Source organism: Alexandromys fortis, unplaced genomic scaffold (assembly GCF_014885135.2).
Source record: "Alexandromys fortis isolate MF-2015 unplaced genomic scaffold, M_Fortis_MF-2015_v1.1 scaffold_397, whole genome shotgun sequence".
Taxonomy (NCBI): domain Eukaryota; kingdom Metazoa; phylum Chordata; class Mammalia; order Rodentia; family Cricetidae; genus Alexandromys; species Alexandromys fortis.
The window spans coordinates 237348-250400 of NW_026068336.1; the positions used below are offsets into that span (position 1 = coordinate 237348).

The 13053-nt window shown below is 49.5% G+C and overlaps 1 protein-coding gene across 2 annotated transcripts in view; it reads right to left on the reverse strand.

Annotated features, from left to right (window-relative positions):
• Positions 1-745: 745 nt before the first annotated feature.
• Vamp5 (vesicle associated membrane protein 5) overlaps positions 746-13053 on the reverse strand; it is a 15627-nt gene continuing 3319 nt past the window's right edge. The window contains exons 1-3 of one of the 2 annotated variants that reach the window (XM_050132869.1): positions 10814-11016; positions 1781-1918; positions 750-1203 (exon numbers count right to left, since the gene is read on the reverse strand). In XM_050132869.1, coding sequence (XP_049988826.1) covers positions 1033-1203; positions 1781-1918; positions 10814-10816 — 312 coding nt within the window. In that variant the 5' untranslated portion in view covers positions 10817-11016 and the 3' untranslated portion in view covers positions 750-1032. Of the gene's footprint in view, positions 1204-1780; positions 1919-10813; positions 11017-13053 lie in introns of those variants that run through there. The other variant, XM_050132870.1, reaches the window with a different exon arrangement.

Below are 13053 nucleotides of genomic sequence, written 5' to 3' on the forward strand. Positions count from 1 at the left end.
ATGTTTTCTGTTTGCTTAAATTGTGTGTGTGTGTGTGTGTGTGTGTGTGTACACTTAAGTGCAGGTGCCCACAGAGGGATGCTCTCCCTGAAGCTGGACATACAGGTATTTATAAAGTGCCTGACTTGAGAGATGGGAACTGAACTTGCAAATGTGGGTTTTCTGCAAGGGCAGCATGCCTTCTTAACCGCTGAGCCATCTCTGCAGCCACCTTTTTGCTTTAGAGGCAGGGTTTCATATAGTCCAGACTGACATTATCTAACTGTAGCCAAGGATAATCTTGACATTGTAATCTTCCTGCCTTTACGTCCTGAGTGCTGGGACTATAGGTGTGTGAGCCACCATCAAAGCCAGGACTTTGTTCATACTAGGCAAGCACTCTAAGAACTGAGCTGGATTCCCAGCAAGGCCCTTCTTCTCCGTTCTTCCATCTGGAGTCCCGTTGGTCCTCTGACAACCCTCAAGATGTCAGAAATGATGGATTTCATTTTCAAATATCTGTTTTGTGGGCTGCTATGTCCATGCCCCCATATTACATAAAGGTCTGTCTGTGTGAAGGGCAAGATCAAGGAGGAGAGGAAAGGAAGGGGGTATCCTCCTTTAGGAAACAGATTTTCTTTTCTTTTTAAAATTACATTAATTTAGTGTGTATATGTGTGTATATAGTATGTGGTATGTTTCTGGGCCTGTGGGGTGTGTGTGTGTGTGTGTGTGTGGTATTTCTGTGTCTGTGGGGTATGTGTTAGAGAGAGAGAAAGAGAGAGAGCACCCTTTTAACCAAACAGCAGCTTTTACTCAGCTCCAGAGGTGCAACTTAGTAGGGCCAGTGCAGCAGGCTGCCCTCAAGGGCCAGTCCATGTCATAATGGGGGATGCAGAGGTGCACACATCCAGGACGCCAGTGGGGAGGCCCAGACAGACGCAAACACCAGGATTCCCTGGAGACCAGGACAGGCCTGTGCAGTCCTTCAGCCTCTCCTCCAGGCCTGGCTGGGTCAGTTCCAGTTCGTACGGCAGTTCCTGCATCCAAGTCCTATGGTTGACTACTTTCCCCATCGCTCGTGGGAAGAAAGGTGACCAGCAGCACAATCAGGATGATGAGAAGGCCACCAGCCACTGCCAGCCCCAAGAAGACCCGGCACCGGATGTTCTCCCAGCGCTTCTTTTGGGCTAGAGTATTGGTTGTCTTGCTGAAGGCCAAACTCTGCGGATACCCAGAGACACCAAGAGAAAAAGAGTTAATGGTCCCACAGGACCTCAAAGGCAGCTCTCCATCTGCATGCCAGCATCCCCCCTGTCCTGCTTGCTGCCCCTCCACTCACTGCACTCTGGAACCCTTCCGACCTGGCTCCTGACCTCAAACACTGCTGTAACACTTGACTCTCGACCCTGCTAGCTCACACCCACCTAGCCCATGACCGCTAGGAATGCACACAGCTCCAAAGACTTCTTAGGTTTATTTGTTTGTATTTGTTTGTAAGACAGGGTCTCCTGTAGCTCTGGCTTGGACTTACTGTGTGACTGAGAATGAGCTTCAGGTCCTCTGGATCCCTTGAGTGTTGGCATCACAGGTGTACACTGCTGTGTTTCACGCCATGGTGGGGAGTGAGCCCAGGGCTGCACATGCTAGCTAAGCACCCTATCAGCTGAGCTATAGCCCCAACCCAAGTGTATCTTTGTAAAATCCTCTAGTAGGAAACCAGAAGTCCCAGACCCCACCTCCAGCCTCCCCACCACAGCCTAAGAGCTCTGTCCCTTCACCATCCCCCGGGGCCACACACCATGTCCAGGAGCTTGTGCGAGCGCTGCTCCAGCTCTGCCAGCTTGCCATCCCGCTCCAGGACCTTTTGGTAATTGTCGAGCATGATTTCTGTCACTTCGTCCGCCTGCTGCTGGCATCGCTCCAATTCTTTCCCTGCCTGAGCACCAAGCCCAAGGTCAAGGATGCAAGAGTTCCCCACCCAGGAGCCTTCCTCCTGGCACAAAGAACCTGAACTCCCCGCTCCCCTATAATGTCTGGGTATGACAGATGAGTAATAGCATCCTTTGTGTGTAAAGGCATGAGCTATTCAGGTTAAAGGGCTGCCTTCTGAGCCATTGACCTCCTGGCTCCTTGTCCATCCGCTCTGGATTTCAGTATCTCGGCTTCTTTTATGTTAGTTCAAACTGGGAACCTTCCCGGGTCTCCACCTTCCCACAAAGCAGACGCTTAGTTCACCTGCTCCAAGATGGCATCTACTCAGTGTTCATCTGTCCTATGACTTCCCACTGACCCCAAGAAGTGGCAAAGAGCAGGAAGCCAGGCAAGAAAAAAAAAAATCCACTCCACAGGACAGACAGGTCATTGGAGACCAGGCCACATCAGCACCTCTGCCTAGAACCCCTCCCCAACTGAGCAGCTCATCTCTGCCTCTTTAGACAGCTGACCAGTCAGGCCAGTTCTGCCTCTGAGCTAACCTACTCTCCACCTCAGTGACCACCTTCTATTTCCTCTCCTCCTGGGAACCTGAGACCCTCTGGCCTTTGGCCTCCAGCCTTCTAGTCACCCAGGGTTTCACTGGGATCTGTAGTTTTCAATGGAATCCAAGTGACAATCTTTAGCACTGCTTCACCTAACCAAGAAACCCAGTTTGTTTTGGAGACGAGACAGGCACACGTTTCAATAATGGGGGGGGGAGTATGAAAGGAAAAGAGGGAGAGAGGGGAAAGGGTATGAGAATGGGGGCAAAAAGCTGCTGTCTCTTGATGTCACGTGCTGAGACCAGGAGTAGATCTCATCAGGAAGACAAATACCAGAGGATTAGCAAACCACGGGGAAACTCCCTCCCCTTAGCCTAGTCCTTCCCAGCCCATCCCTAATCTATCTCCTTTTCACAGAGCATCAACCCCCACCCCTTCCTGCCAGCCCATATCTCCCATTGTTCACAGCAGCAGACACGTTGGCATTTGACAGAATTCCACTTAAAACCGGAGAATACGTGTTGGGAGAGACCTGGTAGTCACAGAGGCTTCCCTCCTCCACAGACAAGAATCCTCACAGAGGACTATCACAGCTGCACACAGCCCCAGCGCATTCCCAGCACATGAGTCCTCTCTCCACAGCTAGGTCACAGGCTCCCAGAGGGAGAGCAGGGGGCAGCATCCTAGTCCATTGGCTGGCATCCTTAAGCCTGGGAGGCCAACACAATGCTGATCACGCCAAGGACCCAGTAAAGGGGCCGCTGCTTGATCGCCTATCCAAAAGGAACCCTTAGTCTCAAGGGAGGTTCTCCTGATTTGCTTATCTAGATCAGCAGGAGTTTGAGGGACAGGTACCTGAAACCCCAAGAGGTCAATATTTACCCAAGAGCCAGACAAACAGCTTGTTTTTAGAGTGGTGCAGGCAAACTAAGGAGGCAGAAGGTGCTCAGAGGCTGGAACCCAAGGCAGAAGTGAGGAGAACAAGGGACTCATGCTTCTTCCCATTCCTGAGTCACTTGTCATCCCCGCCGTGACTACTGCATTGTTTGACAAGGCTCCATTGTTTGAACCTCCCCACATCCCAGCACTCCAAAGCACAGATTTGGGAATGGACAGAACTTGAAAACGAGAATCACCGTTTGGTGGGATGCTGTGGGTATTTTCGTTTTTATGATTGTAAGGGGACACAGATGTGGAGGTCAGAGGACAACTTGTCCACTTTCCCATGGATTCTGGGGATTGAACTCCGGTCAGCAGGCTTGTATGGAAAGCGCTTTGCCTGCTGAGCCATTTCACAGCCCCTGTCTGTCTGTCTGTCCCCCACTCTGGGTAGCATATGAGTGTATTGTTAGTGGTTTTGCTAGCACACCTACTTGCAATGCACCCAGAGGCCAGAGGATGATGCCAGTGTCCTGCTCTGTCACTGTCTATCTTACTCCCTTGAGACTGGGTCTCTCACTGAACCTGGAAGAGTCTGGTAACCAGAAAGCCCTACCAACGCTGACGCACCAGTGACAGGTGCTGCTAACTACGGAGCCATAGCCCCACATCTTCCCCTTTCTTTACCTTTTAACTTTTTCCTTTTCTTTTTTCTTTTGACAAGGTCTTGTTTAGCCCAGGTTGGCCTCCAACACAATATACAGCCAAAAATGACCTTGTACTTTGCTCCTTTTAGCCTCATTTCGCAGTACTAGTACAAGTGTGCTCTACCATGCCCAGTGTATGTGCTGCTGGAGATGAAAACCCGGGGCTTCATTCACGCTCAGGCAAGCACTCTACCCGCTGAACTACATCCCCAGCTCTGTTCTGTTCCGGATTCTACAGCTGTTGTTATCTTATTCCCATACAAAGGGCAAACAAGCTCACTTTCTATGGAGAGCTGGCTGTGCTCCAACTACAGTCGGGAGCCTTTCTCCTCTCCAGCAAAGCCAGACCTACGCCTATGGGGAGCCAAGATGGGCCCCAGACCCAAAAGGATACGTATGTTCCAGGGAACACAGCCACCAAATCCTAGTCCACTTTGGTCCCCTCAACCAAAGATAAAAGGACCCTAACTGTATACACAGGTCTCTGCTCACAGTATGAAAGAGAAATTGCTAGGAAAAGTGTCAGGGAAGAGCTGAGCAAACAGAGGGCAAGGACCATACTGCCCTGTGCCACTTGTCACTCAGCCAAGGGCCTGGCAGCTGGCAGACATAACAGATATTTTCTGGATGAACTGTACCTGTTTTCAGAAACTGTACCTAGCTGAGGAAGAGAAATAGGTGGTGCCATCATAGAAGGGTAAAGTTACACACGAGACATAAAGTGTCCTAGTCACCCATGGAGTAAGGAGATTACAAGGGTCAGAATTGTAATCAAAAGGGCAGGTACTGGAATGGAGCTGGGTCATTCTGGCAGAGACAGGGACACAGGCCACTAGTGAAGGGACCTGGCAGAGAGTGGAGAGGCTGGGCAGGGCTAGGGAAAGTCGCAGAAGTCAAGGGGTGGAAATCAGTGTGGAGGAAGTGATAAAACCCAACCAAGTCAGGGGTGGTGGCATGCGTAACTGGGGAATCTCCAGTCCCAGGCCAGCCTAGGCTATGTAGTATGATCTGTCTCAAAAACAAAACAAAAAACATTAGGCATGACACACACCTGCAATCCCAACGCTTCAGAGACATAGGCAAGAGAATTGGAAATTTTCGGACAACACGAGACTTTCTCGAGGCAGAGGCTGGGGTGTGTAGGCTGGGCAGTTGGCTCAGTGGGTAAAAGTGCTTGCTCCTGAGTTCGGATCCCAAGCACCCATGTAAAAAGCCAGTTATGGTTGCACATCCCAATACCCCCAGCTACCTAGCGAGCAAAGGGAGAGGATTATTGGTTACGGGCTGCCATTCTGGCTCCAGGTTTGGTAAAAGCCTTAGTCTCAAAGGGATGTGGTAGAGAGTGCTAGAACAGGAACACACACACACACACACACACACACACACACACACACACGCACGCACGTGCTTGCGGAGAGCTTCAGACCTTCGATCTCTCATTGAGCACGTCCTCCCGCCCTGCCCAGTTTTGTTTCGTTTTACGTATCTCTGGTTGGCATGGAATTCTATAGACCAACTAGGCTGCTTGAACTCACAGATATCTCCCTGCCTTTGCCTCTTAAAAACAAGAAGTAGGGTGTGACCACACGTGAACATAACCCTAGCACAAGGAGGAGGGGCAGAGCACGTGACATGGTAGAGGAAAATTCCCAGAGCCTGCCAGCTCATACCCATGTAAAAACCGTGTGTGTATTGGTGAGCACTTATAACCTCATTGCTGGGGGCCTGGAAGACAGGGGGACCCGATCTCAAGAACAAGGTGCGCTGCCTCCCTCGCCTCAAATTCTACATGGCCAGAGGCAGGTGGATCTCTGTGAGTTCGAGGCCAGCCTGGTCTACAAGAGCGAGTGCCAGGACAGGCTCCAAAGCTACAGAGAAACCCTGTCTCAGAAAAAAAAAAAAATTCTACCTGGCTCTGCCACTTACCAGCTGATTAACTAACCTGAGGATGTGACCTTTCTGACCAACTACTTCCTCTTTTGTAAAGAGGTGGTAACAGTACTTACCTCACAGAGCTCATTACCCCAGCTCAGACTGTGGGATATATATATATATTTTTAAATATTTATTTATTTATTTATTATGTATACAATATTCTGTCTGTGTGTATGTCTGCAGGCCAGAAGAGGTCACCAGACCTCGTTACAGATGGTTATGAGCCACCACGTGGTTGCTGGGAACTGAACTCAGGACTTTTGGAAGAGCAGGCAATGCTCTTAACCACTGAGCCATCTCTCCAGTCCCCTGTGGGATATATTATAAACAAAAGCCTAAGCAATACCTGACCCACACTAAATGCAAATAAATAACTAATTAGCATTAATGGAAACCAATTTTTCATCACTTTTCCTTTCTATGACAGACTTCTTTTTTTTTTTTTTCTTTTTTTCTTTTTTGGTTTTTCGAGACAGGGTTTCTCTGTGGCTTTGGAGCCTGTCCTGGCACTAGCTCTGTAGACCAGGCTGGTCTCGAACTCACAGAGATCCGCCTGCCTCTGCCTCCCGAGTGCTGGGATTAAAGGCGTGCGCCACCATCGCCCGGCTGACAGACTTCTTTTTTAAACATAAGATTTTTTTTTAGATTTATTTATTTTATGTGAATGGATTCCTGCAGGTATGTGTGGGTACCATGTATGTGCCTGGTGCACCATATGTGTGCCTGGTGCCCAAGAAAGACAGAAAAGGATCTCAGACTTCCATGGAACTGGAATTTTGGGTGGCTGTAGGCTACCGTGTGGGTTCCGGGAGTCAAATCCAAGTCATCTGCAAGAACAACCAGTGCTCTTAACTGCTGAGCCATCCCTTCAGCCCTAAGATTTATTTTTAAAAAATATTTATGAGGGCCGGAGAGAAGGCTCGGCGATTAGAAGCAGTGGCTGGTCTTCCTGAGGACCTTGCTTTGACTGCAAGCACCCATGAGATGGGTACAACCACCTGCAACTCCAGTTCCAGGGCATCTAACAACCCATCTGGTCTCTTCAGGCACTGGCCATATGAACCACCTAAAATGGAGACTGGGAACTGGGCTCAGGTCCTCTGTAGAAGCAGCCAATAAGGCATCTCTCCAGCCCTTGAACTCACTACGTGTATACCATCATGCACACTTGGCTCCTTTTGCCCACTCTTTTTTCCCCCAAGATTTAGTTATTCATTTTTTTATTTCTGTGTGTATGGATGTTTTGTATGCATGTATGTCTGTGCACCAAGTGCATGTAGTACCCGAGGAAGCCATAAAAAGGGTGTGTGACCTCCTGGAACTGGAGTTACAGACAGCTATTAGTTGTCATGTGGGTGCTGGGAATCTAACCCAGGTCCCTGGAAGAGCAGGACTGAGCCACCACTCCAGCCAACACCGTCCCCCCCACCATGAAGAAGATGGGGACCTTAGTAAGGCCATCTTAGGTGTGGGTATACGTTCCTCGAGAGAGTTACCTTTTCCTTTTCTTTCCTTCCTTACGAGATGCATAACCAGCCAAGGTCTTCCCTGTTGCACACTATCATCTTCTCTAAGTGGGGAACCTTCCGTGGATCCTCGAGAACTGCTGCTCTGACCCAGCCTCAGCTTTCTTTTGCTCAGGTCCCACAGGCTATTTTGAGATCTTGTTTATTTGTATAGCCCTGGGGATTGAACCTAGGACGTCACATACTGCAGCCCTTTCAGAAATTCTAATTTTTTTTTAAAAAAATGAGGGGCTGGAGAGATGGCTCAATGGTTAAGAGCATTGCCTGCTCTTCCAAAGGTCCTGAGTTCAATTCCCAGCAACCACATGGTGGCTCACAACCATCTGTAAAGAGGTCTGGCACCCTCCTCTGGCATGTGGGCATACATGGAGGCAGAATGTTATATACATAATAAATAAATATAAAAAATAAATAAAAAAAATGAAAGAGATTCTCAATAAACAGCACAGGCTCGCCTGAGACTTGGGAGTCCTCCTGCCTCTGCCCCTGAGTGTTGGGGCTTCAGGCCTTAAGTCTTTTTTTTTTTTTTAAAGATTTATTTATTTATTATGTATACAATATTCTGCCTCAATGTATGCCCGCACGCCAGAGGAGGGTGCTAGATCTCAGTACAGATGGTTGTGAGCCACCATGTGGTTGCTGGGAATTGAACTCAGGACCTCTGGAAGAGCAGCCAGTGCTCTTAACCTCTGAGCCATCTCTCCAGCCCCAGGCCTTAAGTCTTGAACACTAGCAACAGACACTTTTCAGGTACATAACCTGAGCAGCACTGACCAGCTGTGCACGGGGGATTTGGCTCAGTCTTCACAGTAACCCACTGGACAGTGTTATCGTCCCTGTTTTACAGCCCAGAGGTGTTAAGTTGTCCGGAGTCAGTAGGTAACTGATCTGAGGGTAGAATGGCCAGATTCCAGGGGCCACAAGTTTAACCCTAAGCTAAACTAGTCACAGAGGGGGCGAGGGAGAAATGCTCCAGGTGATTGGCTCCAGACTACCAGCCACTCGAGGCTGCCAACCAGAGGCCTGTGACGACACACACAGATTCTGTCAGATGAATGACTTAAAGAATTATTTTCGACTGAGCATTGTTGTGGACCTATTTAATCCCAGAACTCAGTAGGCAGAGTTCGAGGCCAGTCCAATCTACATAGTGGGATCCTGTCCCAAGAAAAAACAAAAATAAAAACAAACAAACAAAAAGAATTATTCAATAGCTGGGCATGGTACCAGGTAATTGTAATCCCAGTACTTGGGAGGCAGAGGCAGGAGCATTGCTGCAGTTTCAAGGCCAGCTTTGTCTGCATAGGTAGGTTAAGGGTTAAATAGCAAGACTGCTTCAAAAAAAAAAAAGTTAATTCTAGTCAGGCGTGGTGGTTCAGCTTTATAGTGAGAGCCAACCTGACCTATATGAGACTTTGTCCCCCAAAAAACAAACAAGCAAGCTAAGTAATTTTTAAAATTATTTATAGTGAGGCTGGAGAGCTGACTCAGCGGTTAAGAGCACTTGCTGCTTTTCCAGAGGACCTGGGTTCAGTTCCCAGCACACAGTCGGTAGCTCGCCGTCATCTATCATTCCATTATGAGGTGAACCAACACCCTCCTCAGGACTCCACATGCACTTGTGTACACAGTGCACATTCACACGTGTGGGAAAAACATTTATACACATACGATCAAGTCTTTTTAAAAACTTATCTATGGTTCTGGAGAGATGGCTCCACGCATAAGGCTCCTCCTGCACTCGTATGAAAAGCTGAGTTTGACTCCAGGGCACCCACATAAAAGTCAAGCGGTCCATGTGTAATCCTAGTGCTCAGGGTGCAGGAACAGGGACCTGGGGGAAAAGCTACCCTAGACAAGCTGGAGAGCTCCCGGTTCAGCCCTACACCGGGCCTCCGTAATCAGAGCAGAGAGCTGTTGACTGAGAGAGCTGACATCAACCTCTGACTTCCATCTGCACCTAAACACGAACCTGCCCACACATGTGAACAAGCATGTACACCACACTTGTACACTGCAAAAAAATGATTGCTCGCTTTCCATCCTCCCAATCAGCGCTTTGTCCTCTGCTAGTGGCACAAAAGAACTGCTATATTCTTTTTGACCCCGTGAGTCACGGAGAAGAAAAGGGAAGGAAAGGGAAAGGGGTGGGGTAATTAGGTACTCAGAGGGGTAGGTGGCAAAGGGAAAGAGGTGGAGCCAGAAAGGGGGACAAGAAGGGAGGAAGAGTTAGCTGACGGAGCTGGAGACAGGCTGGAGGAACAATGAACCCCCCTCCTGGCTCTGAACCCCCTTTACCCGGAATGCACCTGTGAGCATCCCAAGGTTCTCCCTAGGGCCAGATTGCTAACCTTTGTTTCAGCTCCCCAGGAGCTGAGCTCTCTGGAAGCCCACCCCCTACCTCCTCCCATCTCTTACCCTGCACTCTAGGAAGTGGGCTCTCAGCTCGAGCCCATTCTCAGAGACTCCCTCAGTTTCCTGGTGTGGCCTCAAAGCTTAGGACTACTTTCCTGCCTCACTTCCCTTTCCTGCCTCCCGTTCCCTAGAGACGAAGCCATCCAGGCTTTGCCACCACTAGCCAGGCCACATCCATCCAGCCTTAGAGGACTGAACTTGCTTCCAGTCTGGCCCATCCTCCCAGGAGTCCCGAGGGGAGGGGCATCCTGGCACCAGAGGTCTCCGGCACCTTGGAAATGGCAGGTCTGCAACAGGAGTATGGGTGACTTAACTCAGGATTATGTCACTAGGTCGAGGTTAGGAAAGAGTCAGCCTGTGTTACACTGATAATTTCAAGGAACTTTTCTAGCAAACAACTTATTTTCTCTTTCCCTGGGGGAAAGTGTTTATCCTTCAGCAGCCGGCCTACAGCACCTCGCCCAGGCATCTACTCAGGTTTCCAGCCCTTGGGCCAACACTGGCGCTCTGAGCCCCAGGAAGACCTGTAGAGGTCATCACATTACCTACTACTTCTTAGCAAAGGGTTATGAGTGTCTGGCAACACCAACCATAAACATCTCCTTTAACCTCTCAAGGACCTACTAAGGTAGGTAGGTATTGCTGCTGCCCCTACTTTATGGCACGGAAAAGAAAGCTTGTGGAGGTTAAGTGTCTTGCCCGGTATTGGGGCAGGAGCGTGGGAAGCTGCAGTTCCGCTCACTCCGCCCCGACGGGGCGCACTCTGAGTCTCTTATACCCGCTGCCTGCAAGTTTGGGTCTGGCCCTTGCGACCAGTGTGACCCACACCCCTGGGGTTCGGGCTCCCACCTCACGCCCCCGCACAATCGCCCTCTGCCCCTGCCCGTCTCACCATCGCCTCTGCAGCCGCCGCCGCCACAGCCTGCTTGCCGGCTCCGGCTCCTCTGCCCTGTGCGGCCTCAGTGCCCGCGGTCCAGGAGGAAGCCGCGGGGCGGGGCGGGCCCGCGGGCCAAGTGGGGGGGGGGCGCGACTTCTCAGAGAGGTGCCCGACCCGGGCAAACCGAAAGCGACAATAGGGCCCGTGGGGCGCCTCCTACCGGGTCACCAGCGTCAGACTTCCGATGACACCCCAGCCTAGTGAAAAGGGTATGTTTTTGGGATCTGCCACTGCAAAAGGAGTTAGCCAGGGAGGCGTCATTCTGTCATGCAACAAGCATCTGTGAGTGCTGAGTGCTTGAGATATCATGGACACTCCAGAATGGGTGTTTGCCACCTTGGTTAGCTCATCGCACCCGAAACTAAAAACTCATCAACCACTCCAAAGTTCTGATTGTTTTCAGACGGAGCAGGCAGCATTACATGTCACCGAGTTGTACACTTAAAAATGATAAACAGATCTGGCAAGATGGCTCATTGGATAAAGGCACTTGAAGCCAAACCTAATCAGAGTTCCATCTTTGGAACACATCGTGGAGAGAACCAACTCCTGCAAATTGTTCTCTGATGGCCAGGCACTGGGGGAGTGGGGATTTTTTTTTTTTTAATGCTAAAATGCTGCAGATATTTCCATGAGCTAAAAGTCTCAACGATGTATGGATGAATGAGCCTCTAAAGTTGCAGGGATGGATCCCAGCCTGAAATAAAAGATGACAACGGCGACCAACAAGAGGCGGAAAAGGAAAAGATAGATCTGAGCTGGCTTCCAGAACAGTAGAGAGACCTTTCCTTTCCTACAAAGATAAAACACAAGCACAGAAAGTCCTGAAGAGCACCCGAGCTGGAGAGCACGCTGCTGCAAGGAAAAAAACAGGGATGGTCCAGCCCGAAAATGTGCAGCCTCCCCTTCGATTCCTGCTGCCTGCCGTAGGGGACCTCTAGCAGGTGAGGAAGATGGGATTTTGAAGGAGAGGGATGATGAGGATACCACAGCTTTTCTTGCAGAACTGGGAAAAATTAAAGAGGAGCCAATGAGCAGATAATCAGTCTTCCTAAATCCCACTGGCCCAGTCCAGCCCCAGGCCAACTTCAAGGGTAAGATGAGCTTGTTTTTAAGGACTGTGTGAAAGGTGTAATCAAAAAGGCAAAAGATTTGCAAGTGATACACTGTAATCCGAACTTCGCAAAAAACCTCGTGGAGAAATATATTATGTAGTACTGTCTTATGTGCTTAGTCGAGGACTAAAACGTGGCCTGCGAGACCTAGCTCAGTGGGTAAAAGCACTGGATGCTCCTCTGGAGGACTCAGACTGAATTCTCAGCCACCACACGGCAGCTCACTACTGTCTATGACTTCAGCTTCAGAGGATCTGATGCCCTGCTCTGGCCTCTGAGGGCACCTGTCATGTATGTGGTACATAGTCACAAATGCAAGCGAAGCATCTTTACACAGGAAATAAAAGTAAATTAAAGAAAAGGTAATTCTAAAAATTACCTATTCATTTTACTCCCAACCACACTCTCCATCCTCTCCTCCTGGTCCCTCCCCACCTTGCCTACCCTCTCAACCTGCTCCTTCTCTGTTTCTATTCAGAAAAGGACAGGCCTCCCACGGATATCAATCAAACATGTCATTTCAAATTGTAGTTAGACTAAGCACCTCCCCTTGTATTAAGGCTGGGGTAAGGCAACCCAGTATGAGGAAAAGGACCCCAAGAATCAGCAAAAAGAGTCAGAGACGGTCCCTGCTCCCATTTTTAGGAGTCCCACAAGAAGACCAAGTTACACAACTGTCACATATATGCAGAGGGCAGTCCCATGCAGGCTCCCTGGTTGTCAGCTCAGTCTCTGTGAGCTCCTATGATCCCAGGTTAGTTGTTTCTGTGGGTTTTCTTTTTTTTAAATAGTTATTTATTATGTATACAATATTCTGTCTGTGTGTATGTCTGCAGGCCAGAAGAGGGCATCAGACCTCATTCCAGATGGTTGTGAGCCACCATGTGGTTGCCGGGAATTGAACTCAGGACCTTTGGAAGAGCAGGCAATGCTCTTAACCACTGAGCCATCTCTCCAGCCCCCAGCTGTGAGTTTTCTTATAGTGTGCTTTGACCCTTCAGGCTCATAAATCCTTCCTCTAGCTCTTATCCTCGCTCTCGCAGAATTCTCAGAACTCCACCTAATGTTTGCTTGTGATTC